Source organism: Ovis aries, chromosome 16 (genome assembly GCF_016772045.2).
Source record: "Ovis aries strain OAR_USU_Benz2616 breed Rambouillet chromosome 16, ARS-UI_Ramb_v3.0, whole genome shotgun sequence".
NCBI classification, from domain to species: domain Eukaryota; kingdom Metazoa; phylum Chordata; class Mammalia; order Artiodactyla; family Bovidae; genus Ovis; species Ovis aries.
This window is the reverse complement of record NC_056069.1, coordinates 2629237-2653672: the sequence shown is the minus strand read 5'-3', so window position 1 is coordinate 2653672 and position 24436 is coordinate 2629237. Positions and strand designations below refer to the sequence as shown.

The 24436-nt window shown below is 50.2% G+C and overlaps 2 protein-coding genes across 5 annotated transcripts in view; both read right to left on the bottom strand.

The window, feature by feature from the left end:
- Positions 1 to 24436, bottom strand: part of KCNIP1 (potassium voltage-gated channel interacting protein 1) — a 422953-nt gene that overhangs the window by 194496 nt on the left and 204021 nt on the right. The window lies entirely within an intron of this gene.
- On the bottom strand, positions 1835 to 9708 carry LOC101106362 (large ribosomal subunit protein uL30-like). The gene has a single exon (XM_042233654.2). It carries the CDS (start codon positions 9684 to 9686, stop codon positions 8940 to 8942), a length of 747 nt encoding a protein of 248 aa, XP_042089588.1. The 5' UTR covers positions 9687 to 9708; the 3' UTR covers positions 1835 to 8939.

Sequence of the window (24436 nt, the reverse complement as noted above, 5' to 3'; positions counted from 1 at the left end):
CAATAGCACTGTGCAAGTCGTGGTGAATCTGAGAGGCGATCCATCAGTGGGGCTGGAAGCATTTGACCCTACCGGGGAGAGGGAACGGGGACTTCAGCATCCACAGACGCCTTGATCTTTTAAGGGCTGCCTGGCTGGGTTATGAATATTTTCCCTTTGATGTGGGGGTTTTGGAGGATCTTCAAGAAAGCCTGTGAACGTAAGAAGGGAGTGTTCGGGATGGATCTGAGTTGGGTGGTACCACTTAACCCTAGGTGTTTGGTGGATTGCGGGTGTCGGGGGGCACTTGGGTCCATCTCCAGGGAGCTTTTGTCTACCCAGCAGGAAAACAGATGCAGAAGTTCCGATCTACGACCCAAAACTCTTGGCAGATGCTTTATTGGGCTTGTTTTGTTTTGGTGTGTGTGTGCGTGTGTACGTGGCAGTTTAATTGAGACAACTCTTCCAAACTGGGACATTATGCATATAGTCTATTATTTCCAGCTTCTTTGGAAAAGTCAGGAAATCTGGCCACGTTTCCCTGGAAAACAACAAAGTGGGTGGAGAACGGCAATCTGTTTAGACATGGTCACGCGCCTCAGTTCACCACCGTCCCTCCCCCTGATCCCTTTCATCTTCCCGACAAGTAGACCACTTGGGTCGTCATTTATTACTGTGCGTGGGATGCTATTTGTCTTATTGTAGAGACACTGTTCTCTGTATTCACATCTCTATTAAATGTGGGGAAATGAAAGATAGATCAAGAGGGATGCATTTTTCAAGGAAAATGATGGAAAACATACTTTCTTATGATATTGAAGAATATTCTTAGGTACTTTGTATGCAAATGGCCATCCCTGCTCACTTGCATGCCTCATCTGGCCCAGAGCTACAACTCTGCCCTACTTCCTAAGCCTCTGGAAATCCCCACCTTTAAGCGCAGTCCCCTTATTCGGGTGATGCACTCAGCCAATGTCTACCTGACGCAGGGACTGTCAAGCAGTGAGTCAGGCAGATGTGTCCTTGTCTTCTCAGTCTGGCCAGCTAAAGGAGTTGCAGCAAGGCAAACAAAGCACCCTGCAGTGCTCCCCACACCCCCCGCCTCTCCTCCCCCAAATCCTGGTTGCCTTCATAGGGAGAAAGCCATAGCAATATCACCAAGGTGGGAAATGCCTAGTGAGGAGTCAGCCATCTTTCCAGGAAGACCTGATGCTTAGGCTGAGACCTGGATGGGACGGTGGAGTGTGTTGCTCCAGGCAGGGGAAGAGCATATACAAAGGCAAGAAGGCCAGAGCGAAGGGTGTTTGAGAACTGCAGGAAGCTAGGTCCTGTTGGAGCATGGAGGTGGATGATTGCCCAGAAATGAGTCCAGGGAGGTGAGCAGCTGGGTTGTGATGCGTGTAAGCTGTTGGAAAGGGTTCACGGCTCACTGGGGGCCTGAAATGCATGGATAAAATCCCAGTAGCTAGAGGACAGCAAGAGTAAGCCAGAGCCCATATGAGGACAGTGGGGGAGGGGGGGGAAGCAAAGCCGGACAGATAGCGAGGCTGCTGAAGGGGGCAGAGCGTCAGGGCACAGCCCCTGCAATGGCTCTGCAGCAGGACTCCCCCTGCCCCAATCCAAGGCTGATGGGTGCCCAAAGGACACGGTGCAGGCCTGGAGCTGCACAGATCTAACTGTGCCAGTTTCTAACAGGCCTTGGGACACTACTTTATATTTTTCAGTCTCAGTCATCTCACTTATAAATTGGATAATGATAAATACCTTCCTGACTTGCTTGGCGGGTTAAATGAGGCTAAAAACATCTGGCACTTAAAGAGATGGTAATAAGAGTAAGTTGATTTTTTTCAATTGATTTTGGTGTACATTTGGAAACCTGATGCCTAACCTGGGATGACTTAGCTTCATTTCCTCCCACGAGGCATCTCCTGTTCGGGGGCCCGCACACGGGAGGAACCCTCCCCGGTGCCTGCCATCTGTCGCTGGCACTGGCCCCAGTGCTGACCTGGAGTCTGGCACAGGGCCGCAAGGATAATTACCACTTCTGAATCGATTCCTTCGAGCCCTTTTGAGCAGGCTGAGGAATGCCGTGATTAAAATGATTAAAAACCTGCCTCCTATTTCACAGCTTTTAATATTTGATAAGATTTTGGAGAGAGGGATGAGAGCAGGGTATGAAATCTGGCAGTTTACAATCCCAGCTTCCAGCCCTCTCAGGAACTTATCAGGGCACTGAAAAAGGCAAGAGCCAGAGAGAAAGAGAGAGAGAGTGTGCATATGAGGGAGGGTACGCTGGCATGCATCCTCCAAAGAGGGAAACCACAGAAAGAAAAGGGGAGGAGATCCTCCTTCTTTCAGGTTCTTCGTGGTTTTGAAAGCCAGGAATACTTAAGATTATTATCACAAAAATGATGCTAAGACAATAGCAGCGATCGTTTATCAGGCCCCCAATATAGGCCAGGCATGTGTGTAAGGAACAGACATTTAGTTTTCCCCAACGATCTTAGAAGGGAATAGATTTCTTCTTAATTTTATAGAAAACAGAGGCTCAGAGAGGTGCTGTGAGTTTCTCCTGGTATCACTCAGTCAGTTACTTGGAGAACTGAAACCCACACTGGGTCGATTGGGCCCTGTGCCCCACCCAGCACAGCACTGTGGAGCATCAGAGCAGGAGCAGGAAAATGCCACAGGAAAGCAGGGGCCCTCGGCTTTCTCTCCTGCCCCCATCCATAGGCACGACAGGCAGCTATCTTTGAAGAGGACACCGCCAGTGGCCAGATATCAATGCCCGAATGTTTTGCTCTTCTTGTTCTTCCAGCTCATAGCCTCCCTCCACGCTCATTTTCTTCCTTCCATCCGGATCTTGATGACGCTGCTGGAATGTCAGTTCACCTAGGACAGCTTCTGTGTATTCAAATAACCTGACAACACTCAGCACGGCTGAGCACTTACTGAGTCCTGAGCTCTTTCTGCCTCTTCCCCCCCTGTCGTCCTGTGATATAGCACAGCCTGACGAGTTAAACACTTATCATCTTTACTTGACAGATGAGGAAACTGAGGCTCACAGGTGTTGGGAAGTTCATTCAAACAACCCCTACAGGGATCTGGACTGCCCTCCAGGGTGGAAAAGACAGCTTGAGGCTTCTGAAAGCCAGGTCTGGGAGGGCCCCAAATGTCCACCAATAGTGTCAAAGAGTTCACGGTTCTACAAAACCCTGCGCATTTGGGGTCAGTCGTGGGGAGCTCTGCCACAACGCGGTCCACTGGAGAAGGGACTGGCAAACCACTGCAGCGTTCTTGCCTCTGATGGAAACAGGCTGTATCAGAATGGGCTCCCTAGAGAAGGTTTGAGAAGTCGCTCTGTTCTCTTCATCTTGGGAAGGTAAGAGACTGTTCCAGATTACAGTGAAGGAGCTCTGTCTCTCTTCCGGAGGTCATCCTGCCACCTCCCCGCCTCCGCACACAAGGCCATGACTGTTGGGGGAAGGGTCCAAGGGTTGCAGCCACTGGCTGCTTTCCACTTCGAGAGGGAAGAGATACACCTGAGCCCATTCTGGGGCGAGTCACTCAGTGAGTGGGGTCTAAAATCCATCCTGTCCAACAGAGGAGGCTGAATGGGAGTACGTTAGCCATTGAGAATCCCGAATGGGGTGTAACGTGGGAGAGGAAGTGAACAAGCCTGGGAAGCTTCCGAGAAAGAGCCAGGATTCAGTACAGGTATGAACGTTCTCATAGTCAGAGGGGTCTATGAAAGAGGATCACCTCAGAGGAGTCTATGAAAGAGGTCCTCACTAGGATCATTCACAGTCACGACTAGGAGAGTGTGGGCCAGGGTCACGCACCTATGTGGGATGTTGCAGAGGGTCCTTAAGCCTAAGGAGAGAGTTTGCGAACTTTAAGATCTCTTTCCACCTCAGCAGGGCAGCAGACACGGAACCAAACTCAGCCTCTCTTCCTCCATGTCATTTGGGCAAGTCAGCACATGTTTGGGACAAGTCAGAGATCCAGGAAATGTTTGTTGAATGAACGAATGATCTGCTGCCAGAGATACACACCAAAGTGTTCAGAGACACCAAAGAGGGAAACACCAATTATTATTATTCTGTTAATAATAAAAGTCACGTGAAGTCCTCAACAGTTCAGATAGTCCATACGGATAAACTCCTTTATTGCTCCCATGTTATAGATCAGGAAACTGAGGTTCAGAGTCAAAGGTCACACACGTAGAAGGTGGCAGAGCAGGGATTCAGACCCGCAGGGGTCTGACTTCCTAGCCATGCTCTGTGTACTAGGGCCGCCCTGACTATGGCTACAAAACTCACCCTTTGCCAAGGATGTAGCCTGTGCCCAGGGCAGCTCTTCACAGACTCTGCCTGTAGTGGGCAATGTTTTAGAGCCAGAACAGGAGGTGTTGCGGTGAGCAGCTGCCTCCAGAGTCAGGCTTGCTGGCGGGTTCCCATTTTTCTGCTTGGATATTCTTGGTCAGGTCTCTGCTCTCCTGAGAGTCCTACCAATACTCCCAGCATTGGTGGTCTCTTTGTCCCCCTGGGGTTTTCCCTGCTACCCCTCCTCTCAGCCACTGCAGGTCGCCTCCAGCCAGTGACCTGCCCCGACCCTTGTTTAGATCTCACAGTTCACTGCTGGGCCCTTGGCTTTGTTCAAGCTTCCATCCATCACCTTGACTCACGTACACCATGCTTACCCCCCCATTCGAACTCTGACCAGCATGGCCCAACTGACCCTCTTTCTTCCTGTCTCTGGTCTCAGCTGTCTTCCTCATAGCTTCCTAATCTTTGCTTCTTCAATGATTAGATCCTGACTTTCCGTCTGAGCTCTGAAGCCCATTTCCATCTCCCGCCCTGCTGCCTGGTCCATATGAGACCCTAAACTGACTCATCACTGAACCTCCTTTTGTCCTCTTAGCTCTTCGCCCCTGGGCTGACCTCTCTTCCTCCTGACTTCCCATCTGACGTCTGGTCTCATCTCTGACTCCTTTACCTCTCATCCCCCACGCTGACTCATCCCTTAGACCAGGGTGTCTCCACGGTGACCCTTCAGGCACTTGGGATTGGACAGCTCTCTGTGGTGAGGGACTTCCCTGTGCATTGTTGGGTATTTAGCAGCACATCTGCTCTCCACTCTCTAGAGACCAGGAGCACCTTCCACACTTGTGCCAATCAAGCACGCCTCCAGAGATTCTCGGACATTCTCAGGGGCAAATCCCTTCATGGTGAGAATCACTGTCTCCTGCCTCTGCGCCTCTGTCTTCCATTCTCTGAACACTGACACTGTCTTCCACTCTCTTCCACAACTCGACCTGTGCACTGCTGTCTCCAGTTCTCCTGTGTGCGTGCTAAGTCACTTCAGTCGTGTCCAGCTCTTTGTGACCCTATGGACTGTAGCCCGCCAGGCTCCTCTGTCCATGGGATTCTCCAGGCAGGAATACAGGAGTGGGCTGCCCTGCTCTCCTCCAGGGGATCTTCCTGATCAAACCCAGCTCTCTGGTGTCTCTGAAGTCTCCTGCATTGGCAGGCGGGTTCTTTGCCACTAGTGCCACCTGGGAATCCCCCGGCTCCCCAGGTAACAAGTATTCCCACCTCCCAAGCTACATACTCCTGCCCTCGAGAATCCTGAACCAGATTCTTTTTCTGAGTATCTGACTGCTTGCCACAGACTTTCTGTTCTCCATACTCTTGCCACAGCTTCCTTCTTCCTGCTTCTTTGTTTCCCTCCTTCTCCTGCATTGTGATTTTGCATTTTAATGGCCAGTTCAATCTCTCAGGTGCTTTGGGTGGGTCGTTAATTTCACGGCACACTACTCCCATTAACAGCATCGCCCCTGACAACCAGGGGACTGTTTCACTTCCATCCTCCCTCTCCTCTGCCTTGTGTTTTGCTTTGGTCCAAGGCCCTGGTTCGATTCCTGGGTCGGAAAGATCTGCTGGAGAAGGGATAGGCTACCCACTCCAGTATTCGGGCCTGGAGAATTCCATGGACTGTGTAGTCCATGGGGTCACAGAGTCAGAAACGAATGAGTGACTTTCACTCACTCACTCACTCACTCACTCAAGGCTTCTTCACTAGTCCAATCTCCAGGAGAGACGTCAGCCCTGGTGCATGTATCAGTGTGATTGTATGGTCTCTGAACCGTGCAAATCTGTTTCCCGAGGGGAGGGGGGCAGCTTGGTGGGTGGGGAGAGCATGGGTGTCTTGGTCCATCCTGTCACTGTGTGAACTTGGGCCAGTAATTGAATTGCTTGGAGGCTCAGTTTCACGTAGTCTTTCCCTTTTCCCTTAAAAGCGTAAACGAAAATACACACTAGTACAGATAACTCAGAATTAGGAGACAAGTTTCCTCTCGCGACTGTCCTCTTTCGGACGCTATACATATATTACTTTTGCATTGTTGCTAACGTATATGCTGCATTTGACTCGTTTTTCTCATTTTCTTACATTTTAGGCTTCTTAACACTTTGCTGTGTCATATGGAGATGAGGCATGTAACTTAAATATACTGCCTAACTGGGCTTCTCCGGTGATGCAGATGATAAAGAATCTGCCTGTATTTACTCCTCCCAACAATCCTAGGAGACAGATACTACGTCCTCCCATTTTATGGATGAAGAATTTGAGGTCGCGAAGCCTCCTGGAGAGAAAGTGACAGGGCCGAGATTGCAATCCTAGTTTTCTCAACTTAAAGCACACGTTTTGAAAAACAAGCACATTGTTTCTCATGTAAAAATTAATAGATTTGAATAAGCTGGTGCATATAAAGTGCCCAACAAGTGTCTGTGAACACGGTGGGCACTTATCAACTGTTCATGCTTTTCTTTACCTGTTTGGGGAATGGATAATAAATAGAAACCGTTAGTGTTTCAAAAAGAGCAAAGGGCTTTTAAGTTGTTCCCTCTGCCTGACCACACTCTCTGTGGAGCCCTAGGTTCTTTTAGGCAGAGGTAGTATGTGTCCCCCATGCTTCCTTCAGCACCTTGGACAAGGTTTAATAAATAGTTATTGATTGACCCATTGATTGCAGCGACACTGGGGTGCCAAGTCACCTCCATGAATGTCTCTGTGGGGAGAGATGGGGCTGGTGTGCTGGCCCACGGCTGCTCCCAGACAAGGGCGTTTGCATAACTGGAACGTGTTGTCCCCAGCTCTAATAAAGATCCGAACGTTACTAATTGGCAGGCAGAGGCTGTGTTCTCTCTATGGGATCAGAAAGGAGCAGAGCGTGCCCTGAATGTTAATTTCCTCTGCAGCCTGCACGCAGGGGCGGGGGACGAGAGGGGGAGGAAAGAGGGCCGAGGGGCACAACACACCCCACACACAGAGCTCTGGTCTCATGGCCGTCTCATCAAAACGTACTGAAGAAAAAATGGAAAGGGCACAGGATCTGGGGCCAGGTAGCTTGGATTGGGTCTCTGAATCTATGCCTTACAAGCTAAGGAAGAAACAAACCCCTTGGTCTCTCTGGGTCTTAATTTCTGTATCTGTCAAGTGGAAACAAATGTAACCGGCAAAACATTTGTTGACTGAATGGATGAAACCTGATAGGCTTTTCAAAGGGTGTGACATCAGCGGTGCAAATAGTCTGTAAGAGCACAAACAGGCAAAACATGTCATAAAAATAGAAAATACTGACATTAAGCTTCTGGGTGAGGTTGGCCAAGAGTCCCACGTCTCCTGTGGTGAAGAGTAACACCATGTCCTAGCCCAGCGGTACCCATGTCTGGTTGGGTAATTATTTGAGGAGCTTTTAAAGATACAAATTCATAGGGCACATCTCTGAAGACAGTATGGTTCAGCAGGTCTTGGGAGGCTAGGGAGAATGCAGGAATCTGAATTTCTATTGGTGCCCCTGAGGAACTCACCAGAGGGGCAATCCTAGTCTGTGTTCAGTCACTTCAGCTGTGTCTGGCTCTTTGTGACCCCGTGGACTGTAGCCCGCCAGGCTCCTCTGTCCATGGAATTCTCCAGGCAAGAGTACTGGAATGGCTTTGCCATGCTCTTCTCCAGGGGATCTTTCTGACCCAGGGATCAAACCCCGACTCATGTCTCTTGTATTGTCAACTGGGTTCTTCAGCACTAGCGCCACCTGGGCAGCTCCACCCCACAGCCTTTTCCTCCGCAATCAGCACCTCTGACCACTGGAAAGACGGAATGAGGCATCACAGGAAAGATGTCGTTCCAGTAAGAGTTGTTCTCATTTTACCCTCCAGGACCTTTAGGGAAATTTGAAGGACATATATGAGCAAGACTGAAAGAATATGATTATAAGAAAAATACGGAGCTCTAATTTTTGAACTCCTCCAGAACTTGAGTATAGTTTTTTATTTCTACTTTAATTATTTTCATATTTCCAAAATATCAGTATTTTATTTTTTCAATTTGTGAAGAAGTTGCAAAACTTTTTATTTTATATTGGAGTATATCCAAGTAATAATGTTGTGATAGTTTGAAGTGGACAGCAAAGGGACTCAGCCATACATATCCATGAATTCATTCTCCCCCAAACTCCTCTATTATTAGCACTGGCTGATGCTGAAGCTGAAGCTCCAGTATTTTTGTCATCTGATGCCAACAGCCGACTCATCGGAAAAGTCCCTGATGCTGGGAAAGACTGAGAGCAGAAGGGGAAGAGGGTCAGAGGATGAGATGGTTGGATGGCATCACTGATGCGATGGACATGAACTTGGGCAAACTTCAGGAGATGGTGAGGGAGAGGGAGGCCTGGCATGCTACAGTCCAGGGGGTTGCAAAGAGTCGGGTACAACTGGGCAGCTGAACAACAACGCCAACAGTGCTAACATGCAATGAACTTATCGAACATGCATAATGATAGGAATTAGGAATTATAAAATAAAAGCTATCAGTAGAGGGCCAATGACTTCTTTTTTTTTGTTCGTTTGTCTCAATTGTTTATTAACCAGAACACAAAAATAATCCTGGTAGACACCTTAGTTCATCCTTCTAATAAGCCTGTTGATCTGGTCTTCCCTGTTGCCAGCATCTCCACCTTCTACAAAACGGGTGGTCTTTTTCTTCATTCCACCTCGTGGAGAAGACAATTTAAAGGGCCACAGGAAGTTATTTGCTTCTTTGAAATGTTTTCCAACGGTATAGATCTCATGAATCAGATCCTCCATGCAGATGATTCCATATTTCCCAAGAGATCGAGCAATCCATGCATTGACTGTCAGGGCAATTCGCTTTTTGTTGATTTTGCCATAACCACGCTTGTAGATCAATTCATTTGCAGACTTCAGATTTGGGTACCCCCATGCAATGTATGGCTCCACAGTTCTCAGCATGTTGATTGATGCCTTGTTGAGCTTCACAAAGGATCCGTTGAAGATCTGCCGGGGGCGAGGGAGCTGCAGCACCTTTCGAACCTCCAGGCTCACACCGTTGATGCCTCTGATCCTGATGACAAACGCCAATTTGTGTTCCGCGGGTACATAGAAGTTGCCGGCTTTTCGTGCCATCCTAGCCATTCGAATTTCAGTTCTGTACATCTGCCTGTATTCCTTGTGGTACTGCTTAGCTTTTTCATAGATAAGCTTCCTCCTTGCCTTTCGAAGCATCTTTTGGGCAAACTTCTTTCTCAGTCGCTTGATCTTAAGCTCTGCGAAATTCTTCCGCTTTTTCTTAAGGGTTTCTGGCACAGCAGGAACCTTCTTTTTCTTCTCTTCTGCAACCTCCATGGTTCCAGCCGGGAAAGAGGCCAATGACTTCTTTCCGAATTTCTGATGAACATTTGTGTACCTCTGGGGTGTGGGCTCTTCTATTTGACGATGACTCCTGCCAAGGATTCAGAAGACCTTTCTTGATGTGTTCACAGTGTGTTGTGACATTGCAACAGAGGAAGGGGGATGAAGGGTCTTCGGGAAATCTGTGTGTGTGTGTGTACCTCTGTGTGTGTGTGTCTGTTCCAGTGTGTGTGTGTAGGGACAATGTTTGAAAGCAGGGATGTGTTGGGATAGAAACCTTCCTGAAAAAAAAAAAAAAACAAACCTTCCTGAATATGTTCAGCATCGTAAAACCTCCACTTCTAAACTGTATAGCATACCTTCCCATTCCTCTACAGGTAAGATATAAGAAACAGGGAGACAAAGGAAGACTTCTGCTGCATCTCTCATGCCAAATATTTAGCACAGATCTCCTTGCTCAGAAAACTCAGGCCAGAATGTGAGGTGTTGGGGGAAGGGCAGGTGGTATCATCAAACTGAATTTAGGACTGTGAATGTATGTCCAGCAGGCTCTGGGTACCAATCCATGCAGTTCCATCAATAGCAACCACTGGGGTGAAATTCCAAGAAAGTGAGCAACTGATTGATCCAAAGTCAGCACAATCACTACCTCATTCCTTTCGCCGCTGGGCCTTCACAGCTGGGAGTGTAAAGTGTGCCCTGGCCAAAGCAGAGAGAAGCAGCACCTGCTGAGTCAAGAGGCAAGACAGCCCCCTGCAGCCTGGGGGGCTTCTGACCCACAGTGGGGATGAGTAAATGTCAGGTTGGTGGACGGAGGATGGGGAAGCTCTGGGTTTCATCAGCTCCCCCAGGAAGTTTCCTGTGCATCCAAGACTGAAAGGGCAGATTATGGGGGGAGCTAGATCTGGGTGTGGAAGGCTGTGAATGGGGTTGAGAAATGCCTCTGGATACCAACCCGACAGTCTAGAAACTTGGTATCCCAACCCTGGGTTTCCTTTCTAGAATGGAGGGGAAATGAACACTCATCTTGGTGCCAGGGACTGCCAGAGGCCACGTGACTATACCTGGCCCCATGAGTCATTCCAGGGCTTGCAGCCCATTCTGGGCAGATGTTCCACTTGCTGTGTTTCTTTCTTCAGCTGAAGATCTGATCCCTGGGCTTAGGAAGATAGATTTCTCTGGACTGCAATTCCAGGAAACTTTAGATGAAAATGTGCCTCTTGTTGAAGAGGCTTTCTTGAGAAAATAGAGCATGTCTTTCTCTGACACGGCAGCTCAGAGGCTGGGAGATGACAAGCAGGGGATGGGGGGAGGGGGCCCCACAGGACACCAGGCTCTGAGAAGGACTCTGGAGAAATAAACGCACTTGCAGGGACCCACTGGGCTTTGGGAATGGACGAGAGAGGTGCTCCTCCTGCCTCTTGTGAACAGCGGTGAACACGGCAGCCAGGGCCCCTGCCTCACGGAGTTCTTGTACAGTTGTGTGTCCCCTGGGCATGGGTCTCACACGTCCTGTTGATGCCCACTCCTTCATCCTTGTCACTGATCCCTCCAGGGCTCATCCCTGCCTCCACACATAGGCTGGGTCTGCTGCCTAGAATCCCCTCTGCCTCCTGTCTGCCTTGAAAATGTGTATTTGCTCTTTGGGTCTCAGCTTCATTTGGGCTCCCCCAGGAAGCCCTCTGTCATCCTCGCTGGGCCAGCTGCCTCTCCTCTTTGTTTCCATTTATCTCAGCATTGGCCTTTTCTGTTTGTCTTTGAAAATATAATACAGTCCTTGGGGTCAAGTCTCAGTCCTAATCATTTCGTAGCTTCAGTTCCAAGGATAAGTCCTGCCATATAGTGGGAAACTCAAGAAATAAGTATTGCATCAAACTGAATGGACCACTGTTGTGTACCTGCTGTGTGCACTAAGCAACCTGGGCAATGGAGAGGTGAGTGAGAGGCTTTAAGACGCTTCCAGTCTGGTGGAAGGCAACCAGAGGCAGAGACTTTGCACCTAAGTGATAAGTGATAGATGAGCTTTAGGCGATGCCTTCAGGGACAGGGGCAAGAAGTTGCTCAGTCATGTCCGACTCTTTGTGACCCCATGGACTGCAGCACGCCAGGCTCCTCTGTCCTCCACTATCTCGTAGAGTTTGCTCACACTCATGTCCATTGAGTCAGTGAGGCTATCTAACCATCTCACCCTCTGCCACCCCTTTCTCCTTTTGCCTTCAATCTTTCCCAGCATTAGGGTCTTTTCCAATGAGTTGAAGGGACAAGAAGGGAAGTGGGTAAATGCTGCCTCTAGTCTAGCTTCCCAGGTGTCCCCTTTAGACACCCACTCCAGCCAACCTCCTGTGCATCCCTTCCATAGCCCGGGACCAGCTCCCTCCCTGCCTCTCCACACGCTGGCCTCCATGCCTGAAACGGTCTCAGCCCATTCAGACCTGCCCACCGCTTCTGTCTTGGTGGCTGTGTCTGCTGTGCCACCCACATGCCAGTAGCCCTCAGTGGGGCTGGCGAGGCAGGCGGGAGGGCAATGTTCATCTGAGGATCCAGGGGCTGGCCAAGCAGAACGGGGACTTTTTAATTGACATTTAAATGTCAATGCGCCACGTTAAATGTTACGGGTGTTTCATCACAGCTCGCAAGGAGCATAAACACATCTCCAGCTCCTTAAGAACTGCCCACATTAATCACAGATGCCCTTTGTAAGTGGAAACAAACCCAGGGCAGATGCCACAGTCCAGCCAGAAGCTGGGCAGCAAGGAAGTCCATCACAGATAAGAAGCCTGGCCTGGCCACTAGGCCTCTTAGTATGAGAAGGATGGACAGTTAGAGAAACAGAGATTTGCACGGAGGAAGAATCAGAGGAAGAGGAGCGGGAGAGGTGGGGGGAAATGCAGGGAGAGGAAGGGAGAAAGATGAGACGTAGGAGACGGAGAGGAGGAAACACACAGCCAAAAACCCAGAGAGAGCCAAAAACCTAGGGGCCAAGAGGGGGTGGGGAACAGGAGGAAGAGAGCGCTTAGGACAGAAAGAGACAGACAGAGAGAAAGGCAGGCTAAGACCGAAAGAGACACATTCACAGAGAGGGACACAGGAAACTAACAGAGAAGGCAAAGAAGAGACAGTGACTGGCTGTTTACAGGAGCCGAGACACGGAGACAGCCCCAAAGCCCATCAGCAGGTGACTCATTTAAGAAGCCGTGGCATATGTGGTGTCCAATGCACGCGTGTATATGCGGTATATGAAATGGAATATTACTCGGCCACAGAGATGAGCAAAACACTGCCGTTTCCATAGATGGACCTAGAGAATATCACTCTAAATGAAGTCAGAGAGAAACGAATGTTATATGATGTAACATGTGAAATATAAAGATAATATAAATGGGTCTACTTATAAAACCGAAGCAGACTCACAGAGAAAGCAAACTCATGGTTACCAAAGCGGAAAGTGGGGGGCGGGATGGATTAGAAGAATGAGATTAACAGATAAAAACTGCTATACATAAAATGGATCAGCAACAAGGATTTACTGTTTTTAACACAGGGAGCAATTTTCAAAGTCTTGTAATAATCTATAATGGAAAATAATCTGAAATATATATATAGAACTCAAGTGCTTTGCTATACACCTGAAACTCACACAGTATTGTAAATCAACTCTACTTCAGTCTAAAAAAAGATAGTGGCTGAGGCGCACCAACCTGCAAATGAAAATGATTCTTACTAGACAGTCTCGGAAATTTGACTCTGGGACACCCTCAGCTGTCTGTCCCCTTCATATGACCCCCAGGGGAAGGGTTGAGGGAGACGGAAACACTGGCTAACACGAGGTGGTTCCAAGCAGTCCCTAGCGGTTCAGCGGTTCAGACTCCACACTTCCACTGCAGGGGCATGGGTTCGAGCCCTGGTGGAGAACTGAGATCCCACATGCCACAGCCGCAGCAAAAACCCAAATCAAAACACCACAAAACAAAACACATGAGGTGGCCCTGGGAGGGAGAGGGTCAGGGAATTCACAACACTGTTGTGCAACACGGAAGTCCTACCACACCCATGGGGCAGCTGAAAACTGAGGTCCAAGGTCACAAGGTGAGATGCTCAAGGTCACAGGCAGAATCAAGCCTCAGACTCAGGTCTTGTCTTTCCCAGGGCTTTTGCCATGAGCCAGCTCACCTGTCCAGACACTCTAGCTCTCTGCCTGCTCAGATCTGAAGCCTGACCCAGGCTTTTAGCCCGGATCCAGACTGGGAATGATAAGTACTGGGGCACTCACAGCTTGTCACGTCAGGTTGTGGGGAAGAGCACGGAGAATTCCCTCGTGAGGCTTCCTGCTGGAAGCCCAGGGAAGAGAGGACTGGAGGGCAGGCGGCTGATCTGACAGCTCTGTCTGCCCCGCAGCGAGCTTGGCTCTTCCCGCTGCTGCCCAGTGCTGGGTCCACAGGAAGAATTCAGGAACCTGCTTTGTGCTGACCACTGACTTTACTAAAATTGTTGTCGCATAAACTTTCTCGTGACAAAGCAGTTGATTTACACAAAATAGACACGGTTCACACTGTAAGCCTGGAGAAGGCAATGGCACCCCACTCCAGTACTCTTGCCTGGAAAATCCCACGGACGGAGGAGCCTGGCAGGCTGCAGTCCATGGGGTCACAGAGAGTCAGACGTGACTGCGCAGCTTCACTCACTCATAGTGTAAGCCTATGGGTGAACTATCTATGGACACCCAACTCTCCCAGCTTCAGAAACACAGCAGTGAGCAAGTAGCCGGACGTTCCCTGGGAAATACTGTCAGCCTTATTTACATGGACGAGGGGAAAGCAGGAGAGAGCTGGGAGAGTAGAAATTTGGCTGGGACTGGAATGACAATCTGGATGCTCTCTAGGGCTTAGGCTGAGGGGTCTACAGCTTTGGGAGCTTGCTGACTTGTGGGCATCTGTCCATGTTATCTGTCAGAGCTCAGACACATCTGTTTAAAGCCCCATCATTGTCTGGCAATTAAGTCCAGTTTCCCTAACTTGGACCAACTCCCTCACAGATTCGGGCCAAGAACACTGGGGATGGATGCAGAAGAGAAATGTCCAAAGCACCTTCTTCAAGGACCCCACCTAGAGGGGGTATTGACAATAAATAGACCCTGACAGCATGCAATATCCTCGACAATGGAAGGTGGATAGACATGAAGGATTCGAAAGATGGTTGGATAGCATCACCCATTCAATGGACATGAACTTGGGCAAACTCTGGGAGATAGTGATGGACAGGGAGGCCTGGAGTACTGCAGTCCATGGGGTCACAAAAGAGACGACACAACTTAGCAACTGGAAAACAACAACAAGAAAAGTAAGACTCACTTAGCCAGAAGAGGGAACGTTTAACAGAGAAGGGGACTTGGAGGCTGGACTTTGAAGGATGAATAGGAGCCTACCTCAAGGCCAAGGGGACGGGAGGGCCATCCTAATCGGCACACAGAGTAAGCGTAATTATAGTTTGGGGAGCTAGGGTATGCTGTAGACAGTACTAGAGAGGAAGCCAAAAATGACTAATATATGTTGCTGCTTTGTAGGGAACTGGACATATATGCAAATAACTAATTGTGGGTTTATTGTGATAGCTTGAATAAGAGTAATATAAACAGTACTTTGGAGCTATAGAAGTATAATTTTGAAGACAATGAATTTATTCTTTGTGGTGGTTGTTGTTTAGTTGCTAAGTTGCGTTTGACTCTTTTGCTGTCCCATGGACTGGGGCCCACCAGGCTCCTCCATCCATGGGATTTCCCAGGCAAGAATACTGGAACTGGTTGCCATTTCCTTCTCCAGGGGATCTTCCTGACCCAGGGATCGAACTCACGTCTCCCGCAGTGGCAGGTGGATTTTTTTTTTTTTTTTTTTTTTTTTTACCACTGAGCCACCTGGGACTTCTATCAAATTTGCAAAGGGAATGTAGGTGGTAATAGAGAGAAGGTGATTATGTTTAGGGTGATGGTGGATGCTGCCTTGAGGAGTGATGTTTAAGCTGGGATTGGGAAGAAGCTTCTCAAGAGCAGATCAGACAAGATGCCTAAAGATGCTGCATGGCTCAGGGTAGACTTGCCTTAAGAAATACTTTGAATCAAAGCCTGTATGCGATGGAAGAGGACACAGGGATCCTTTCTTTCAGTCCTTTTATTTCACAGATGGAGGAACTGAGGTCCTGGGAAGAAAAGGGACTTATTCAAGGTCACTCAGCTTGTTTAGGGGCTAGCAAGATACAGCTCCATACGTCAATCTGCAATTTCTGGATTTTAAACAACTCTTGGATTTATAAGCACTTTGTTTTCTTTTATTAGATTTCTGTGTCATGGCTGATGCCTTTAAGGTTTCTGTTTGTGCTTTTCCAGCTCATTAAAACATAATAACAGACTAGGGACCATCAGAGTTTCAATTCCCTGAGTCAGCACTTGGCTGCCTCGTTCAGCGAAAGGCACAGGTGGGTTAGACGGCAGTACCCAGGGTCACTCCCAGCTGGCCCCAGGGGCCGCACAAGCTGACAGCTGCACTGATGGCTGCGCTGACAGCTGTTGGGGTCACTCTGAGAGTCCTCCTGAGTGGAGTCACTCTGTCCAACCCCAGGCCGCTGTGACCTTTCTCTGTAGGTGAACTTGGCATCCCACCTGTCCAGTGATGCAGCTCGAAGAGACATTTCCCCCAACGTCCCACCCAGTTTTAGTCTTCCGATCTTAAATGGCAAGAGCAGCTTAAATAATTAGCATCTTGGATGGTGGCATTTTGCTTTCAAGTTCATCGTCCCTAGCAGTTCCCTCTGTCTAGAAATGCTCTTCCTAACAACGGTCATATGGCTCAAGCATTGAGTGTCCCCGATGGCTCAGTGGTAAAGAATCATCTGCAGTGCAGGAGTCACAGAAAGACACAGGTTCAGTCCCTGGGTCAGGAAGATCCCCGGGAGGAGAGCATGGCAACCCAAGTATTCTTGCCTGGAGAATTCCACGGACAGAGGAGCCTGGCAGGCTATAGTCTCTGTGACCCTAGTTGATGAGCACGCACGTGACTCCAACATTAGCTTCTTAAAGAGGTCCTCCCTGATCCCCATCAGCACTGCACCACAGTCCTGTGACTGTTTGTCCCTGAGAGGACAGGGCCCACAGTGTTCACTGCCGGGGACCTAACCCCAGGGGCAAAGCCTGGCACACAGGCCCTGAGGAAACGCTTACGGCACGAGCTGCTGCGTGAAGAGCGCCAGGGAGAGTCAGGAGAGAGGAGGCGGGGAAGACGGCAGCAGGGGGCGGAACCGCCTGCCTACGTCACTCCTCCAGACTGCGCCCGTTTGCTGGGCTTCACAATGGACAGTTTTCAGGAGAGAAAACTGTTGACTGCAGTTTATCCATATTCATTCCAGAAAATATTTGCCTGCCCTGACAGCGGCTAACACACTCGAGTGCTTCCTATGTGCCGCGTCCTTTCAGCGCATGAAGATGCCCCTCCTTCGGTGGATACCGGTGGAATCCTAGTTTACAGCTCAGGAGAGGCGCCCAGGGGTGTCAAGTCGCTCGGCCAAGGTTGCACAGCCAGCAAGGGGCTGGCACAGAGGGTGGGGACTGGAGCCTTGGGAGGCAGTCTGGGCTCTGGAGTCCACGTGCTTCACTGCACTGCCTCTCCGGAAGGGAAACCAGCGGACCTGTTCACGTCATGACAGCTGGAATATGGAAATGCTTAGATACAAGCCCCCGTCGGTCCAAATCCGAAGGCAGGACAGCCTAGGGAATCTTTAGCAGGCAGCGTCAGCAATTAGAATCCAGGCTACAGACCAGCCAAAATCCCCCCATGTGGCAGCTGGAGCCGACCGCAAGATGAGGGCATAGAAATCTTCTGGGGCATTAAGGGGTGTCTCTCCCCGTCCCAACCAAGTGCTCCTGCCTGTCCTCATCACAGCTCAGGTTCTAGAACAAATGCCCAGGGCCTCCCTCACGAAATGAGCCATCTGCAGATGGGGCTGAAAAGAGATAATCGGAAGAGACACTTCAGATTTTCAGAGCGGGCCAGCTGGCTCCAGCCTGCTTCCGGGCCCATCTGCGGCGGGCCGCCCGCAGCCCTCTGTCTCTCTCCCTGCTGACACCATGCCCTCCCCTGGCTCTGCTCTGGCCTGGGGAGCGGGGGACTCCAACCACAGGGAGCGAATCTCTGAGCAGCGAGGGCAAGGGAAGGGTTGACGGTACTGCACGAGGGTGGGGCCGCCTGAAGCACCGGAAGCGGGACACAGAGCAGGACCAGGAATCTCACGAGACCGGCACCTCAGAGACGTTCTTCCCCGTCCTCACCCCCAACTGTCTCTTGCAGCTCCTCCAAGAGAACTCTGGAGGGACCCTGGGACACAGCAGCATGGAGGGAGGTTTACAGCATGGTGGTTTAGACAGACTTTCAGGCCAATCACTTGCTGTGTGACCTGCAAGTAGTCTTGATGGGCCTCACTTTGCTCCTCTGTCATATGGGGATAATAACACCTGCTTAATGGAGTCTTGAGAATTGAGTCTTGAGATGTGTTTCATGTGGACAATGCTGTGTCTAGGATGTATTCTACGTTCAATCAACAGGCAAGTATTAATAGTTGCTATTGTCCTGGAAAGTTCCTTGTTGGAGCAGGTCATGGAAAGTTCCTGGCAGGCTGGTCTACACTGGCCCAGCCTTGCCCTGTGCTGAGGCAAGAGCCTGGATCACAGGTACCTAGAAACCGGGCTGGGTCTGATCAGTGTTTCCATCCCGTTAGCCTTTCCTCAGCGACTTTCCACCCCTGCTTTGTACCCCTATTGTCCCCAAATTATAGGACAGCCTCAATAACTTGATGTTGCAGCTCATGGGCTTAGCTGCCCTGAGGCATGTGGGAGCTTAGTTTCCTGACCGGGGATCAAACCCCTGTCCCTGCATTAGAAGGATTCTTAACCAGTGGACCAAGAGAAGTCCTTCCCAGGGCTTTCGAAGACGCCATCCAAGTTCATTTCATGAGGACTCCATGAAGAGTCCAACAGGAACACCCCTGCTGACAGCCTCCCTGCAAATTGGGCAGCGTGGACAGCAGGACTCTGGAGGAGTGTTTGCTCCTGACATGCTGGCATTTCCATCATCTGCCCAAGAACTGCTTGGGGCAGAGTCTTGGGGTGGAGGAACCTGGGACACAGTGCCATAATGTAGAAGGAGCAGAAGCTGTGGGGCCAGACAGCCCTTGGGGGAGAGTCCTGAGGCCGCTGCAGTTGACAGTGTGACTTTACCTCTCGGAGTCTCAGTTTCCTCATCTGTAAAATGGGATAATGATACCAACCTGGCAGGTGACAGAGAAGATCAAACATCAGACAGGCATGGAAGATGCTCCACACACGTTGGCTCCTGAAGTAACCTCTGTCCCTTTGGAGGGCATGGTTCCCACTTCAATCGCTCTGCCCCCACATGGTTAGATAGCATCACCAATTCAGTGGATTTGAGCAATGAATTTGAGCAAACTCTGGGAGATAGTTGAGGACAGAGGAGCCTGGCGTGCTGCAGTCCATGGGGTCACAGAGAGTCAGACAGGACTGGGCGACTGAACAACAATCCCGAGCGGGGGGACTGGGTGCTCGGAAGCCGGCCCCGCAGATGCTGTTGACAACCCTGAGTGGCACACCTGCATTAACTTGAGTAACGGTGAAGCTCAGTCTCAGCCTAATTGGTGAACCTAGGTCTGCAGACTGTTGATTGGTGGGGCAAAGAGGAGCCTGAGTACTCTTGTTCTAAGGAGATGGGGCTGGAAGGAAAGAGATTCTGCTTAGCCTGCCAGCAACGAAGGATAATTACAGCGCTTGTCAAAATAAGATGTGGAGATAGAGCCCATTCCCTGCCAGCCAGCTTCTCAAATCCCCTGGGAATCCCTGGTTTAATTAAATACCTGGTGCAAATGCTAGGCACCGGGTGTCGGCAACATGCCTGGATTAAAAATCCACCCCAGACAGGGCCCGGACGAGCACTTCCCCCTCCCCTTCCCACAAGCTCTGAGTGGTGCTGGGGAAGAGGGTGGGGACAAGAAAAAGGAGAGGAGTGTGTTGGGGGGGGGTGGGGGGGGGGGGGGGGGTGTGGGGGGGGGGGGGGGGGGGGGGGGGGGGAGAGGATGACAAACAGGAACGAAACAACCGAAGGAGGCTCCGGCTGCTGCAGAAGGGATTAAATGGAACATAGAAAGAATTTCCCAACTGGGAATCGTGCCTGCAAAGATATTTTCTCTCTTGATTAAGAAAATAAAACTCACATCCTGAGTCTGGCCACGGGTGGTGAATCTCCATTTGGGGAGGACAGCGGAGCTGCTCAGCCCTGGTTTCTAAGATGCAGTGCTTCATGGGGCTCATGCATCAGGCCACCTTCCCCCTTCCTCGGGCCTCAAAAGCCTCTGCTCTGTCTTTGCCACCCTGGCCCCATTTTGTAGGCAAGAGCCATTCTAATCCCTCTACAGAGTGACTGAGCTTGGCTGCGATATTAGACAAGACTTAACTGAAATCCTGAGATGACAGCTGGAAAATTAACACTGATCATATCCTGAGTCTGGATAAGCCGGTGTGCAAAATGCAACTTCCTCTCAGAGGCTCCCGGGACCTTCCCATCTTTCTTAGTGATCAACAATCCAGACCCCATTCTGGCTCACCTCCTCCTGATTCTAGATTGGGTGTCTCAACATAGTGGCCAAGGGACTTCATCTAGATAGCGCTTAGATATATTTTCTTGGGGACGCACAGTCTTCTAAGAATCAGATAATTTTGTATGACATCTGTGTAATGAAAAATGATGACCTGGCCGCACAGGGTCACATCCCCACAGGCCTCAGTGGTCAACTGGAACCAAGGACAGGCCATGCCCTTGCAAGCATGTGACATTAGCATACGGGACTAGAGCCTGGACTGTGTGGGCCAGAGTCATAACGGGGCGCTCCTGCACTGCCTGTCTGCACTGCACCAGGTACTGGATCAGCCGTACGGTCTCACAGGAGGCTGAGCCTGTGTTCACCCTCTCACCCGTCCATCCACTCACTCAGCACCTGTTACTGAGCACTCCCTCTGCTAAAGCTAGAGACAGAAGGTTAAGTAAGACGGACATCCCAGGTCCACCTCCTTCTCACTCTGAGTTTCCAGTCTGAGACCCTCTCACTGCTTGTAAGGAATTGTAGCTGGAAATGCTCCATTATGCTTTTTCTTTCTGTATTTTTTTTCTACGCTGCACAGCTTGCAAGATCTTAGTTTCCCGACTACGGATGGAACCCTCAGCAGTGAAAGCACGGAGTCCTAACTACCGGGCCACCAGGGAATTCCCTGTAACTGGAAATGAACGCCCTTTCAAGACAGCCCAGCCTTCCTAGGAGGTGTCCTTATTCTCCCATGACGATCACTTTGCCACTGAACAACTCAATCACTATGTGTACAAGAGATGCATTAGCCTGCTGAAGGGCACAGGTCGGGTGGAGATCTCTCCACTACTCTAGCTCACAGACAAGAGAGGGGAGAGGGCATCAGGTGGAGTTAAAAAGAATGTGGACACCACAGACCTGTATTTAAATCCTGGCTCAGTGCTACCTTGGGCAAGTTACTTAGCATCTCTGGGCCTTAGTTTTCATCACCTGTTAAATGGGGATAATGATAATTCCTACTTAATGAATTAGTTATGAGAAATAATATTTGCAAAGTGGTTAAGACACAGTAAGAGTTCTACTTAAGGATGTGTGTGTTAGTTGCTCAGTTGTGTCCGACTCTCTGTGACCTCATGGATTGTAGCCCGTTGGGCTCCTTTGTCTGCAGAATTCTCTGGGCAAGAATCCTGGAGTGGGTAGCCATGCTCTTCTCCAGGGGATCTTCCCAACCCAGGGATCGAACCCAGGTCTCCTGCATTGCAGGCAGACTCTTTACCGCCTGAGCCAAAAGGATATGATTAACAAATGCACACAAATTCTGAGACGGGGGTGCAGATCATGTGAGTTCCAAGCATCCTTCCCTGATCAGGGTTATAGGAATCAGCTGCAAAACAGAGCTGTCCCTCACAGGGCTGCTGTATTATACAGGACGCGCTGGACAAGGGTGTTGGACCCGGTACTGGGCCACACGACGGACTCATCCAGGTTTTCTTTCTTCATCTCTCCCTCTGGCACACACCGGCAGCTTCATGCTTCGGTGTGTGGCCTCAGCACACCCTTGGGACGAGTTCCCTGCATATCAAACAGCCCGGAGCTGAAGATGATGTCATTCGCTGGGAGCTCTCCAGGGCCAGCTGGTTTTCCGAGGAGGGAGGGAGGTAGGAGGGAGGGAAAGAGTGCATCTCACCACTCTGAGCCGCTGGCTAACCCTGCTCCTTGTTAGCACCAGCCCTGGCCTGGATAGCTCCTGACTGCCTCCCTGGTCCACTTGGTCCCTTCTGCAGTTCCTTCCCCACACAGCTGAGCTTTGAAAAGCATCAATGGGAACTTGTTATTCCTGCTTAAAACCATCCAGCAGCCTCCCCGCTGCCCTTAGAATAAAACTCCTTGGTACGGCCCAGAAGGCCCTGCGTGACCTGGCCATTGCTCTCCTTTTGACTTCTGCTTCCAGCATGCCCCCTCTCATTTACTGTGGTCCAACCACGACTGTCTTCCTTCTCTTCTCTCTGCCTGGCCTGGAGTGGCCTTCCGTCTTCTCTCAGATGTTTACACATCTGAGCCTTTTCTGTTCAGGTAGCCTGAGCACAAATGTGGCCTCTACAAGGAGTCCTCCCGGATTTTTGCCATCAAAGAGCCCTCCGGTCTCCGAGCACCACCTGCCTGCGTCCCGCGTGTTGTTTCCTTTGTAGCACGTATCACTGCTCCCACTCATCTCACGGCTTCATTGCCTTGACTGCCATCCACCCCCACCCCCTACTAGTACAGCAACTGACCGCAAGACCGTGAGAACAGCGCTTGGTTTTGCTCCTTTTGGCTCAGCTGTGCACCCTCAGCCCCTAGCACAGTGCACGGTGCTCAGATGACTCAATAAATATTCGTGAAATCAATGTGTGGATGAATGGGTTCACTCCTTTCAGAGGTCAAGAGATGTGTCCTGGTCCCTCCCAGGGACTGATAGTGCACTGAGATCTCCTGTGACAAACGGCTCTCATTCTAACACCTTCCTAAAGGCTAGGAGAAGGCAGAGTCCTCGATCTATAGCACCGAGAACTGAGTCTCCCTCCAGCCCGCCCAGACCTCACCATGAGCAGGCACGCAAAACCACCTACATACACACGTATGTGCACACGCATATGCACACACACACACACACCTTTGTGCAAATAAGTGAAACTGTGCGGATGGAGGAAAAGAGAATGGATTACCAACCCGGTGAAAAGAAAATCTGGGCAACACAGATCACAGAAGAAGCCGTGTGAGCTTCTGCATCGCGGCTGCCCCGTGGTGCCTGTACCCACTCCCTGGTGTTTTACGCTGCGTGGGGTCGAGAATGGACTGCAAGTCCAGGCACGGTATGTGCCTCCAAGCAGCACCTCCCACCCCGCATGGACAGACAGCAGCATGACCTTGCATGTGGCGAAGGCCACACAGACACAGGCAGAGAGCGCTACAGGAGGTCAGGCAAAGGAACATTCCCATCTATTCCAGGGCCAAGGACGATGCAAAGCCCCAGAGAGGCTCTGATATTCCAGGGCCAAGGACGACGCAAAGCCCCAGAGAGGCTCTGACTGTGGAGCTGAAGGACAAGTGTGTGTTTTGTCTCTGTTTTGCTAAAAGACAAGAAAGAGAATAGACAAGTAAGGAGAGGATCGTGAGAAAGGCAAGGATGTGTCCGTGTCCGTGGAGTGACTGGGTGCGGTGGGCTGAGTGTGGTTGAGCTGAGGATACACAATGAGAGGGGAAGAGATACGGCTGGGGAGGGAAGCTGTGGAGAGTCTTTAATCCCTGCTAAGGCACCCAGATGTCTGGAGGAGAGACCTTCGGGAAACTCCAGAGCCTGCTTGACAAAGGAGAACTGGGGTCAGTCTTAAACTTTAGGAAGATCACATTAGCACAGTGTGGGGCAGGGATGGGGAGAGTGTGAGTCAGAGGCAGCGGAGTGAGATAAGCTGGGCACTAGGAGAGGACTAGGGCCTGTTCCAGGGAAACGGAACTTTAGAGAGAAATGAGAGGACGGATTTAAGTGCAACTTAATAAGTGGACTCACAGTTCTTGGTGACCAACTAAATGCGGTACTGAGTGAAAGGAAGGAGGTGACGATTCCTACCACTGTTATCATTATCACCACCACCATCACCATCGTCACCATCACCACCATCACTACCGTCTTCATAACCGTCATCAGAATCACCATTGCTACCACCATTATCACCCAGCATCGCCACCACCATCGGCACCACTGTCATCACTGGCTTTCTCATCATCACAACCATCACCACAATCATCACCACCATTGCCATGACAACCATCCCCATCATCGTCACCAACACCACCACCATCACGATATGGGTCACCATCACCACCACTGTCATTCCAGTTAACATTTACGGGACTTGGCTGGACTTCAGACACTGTTACAGAGCTTAACTTAGGAGGGATCTTCAGATCCACCAGAGATTCCAAAAGCCTTAAAATGACCTACTTCTTACCTGTCTTTCCTGAACTTTCTTTCCTAGGTAAATTCTGCTATTCCAGAAATAAACGTATTTGGATTTACTTTTTCTTATGGTTCTCTCGAGTAGTGCAATTACATCAGTAGTTTTCATAGCCTCCAG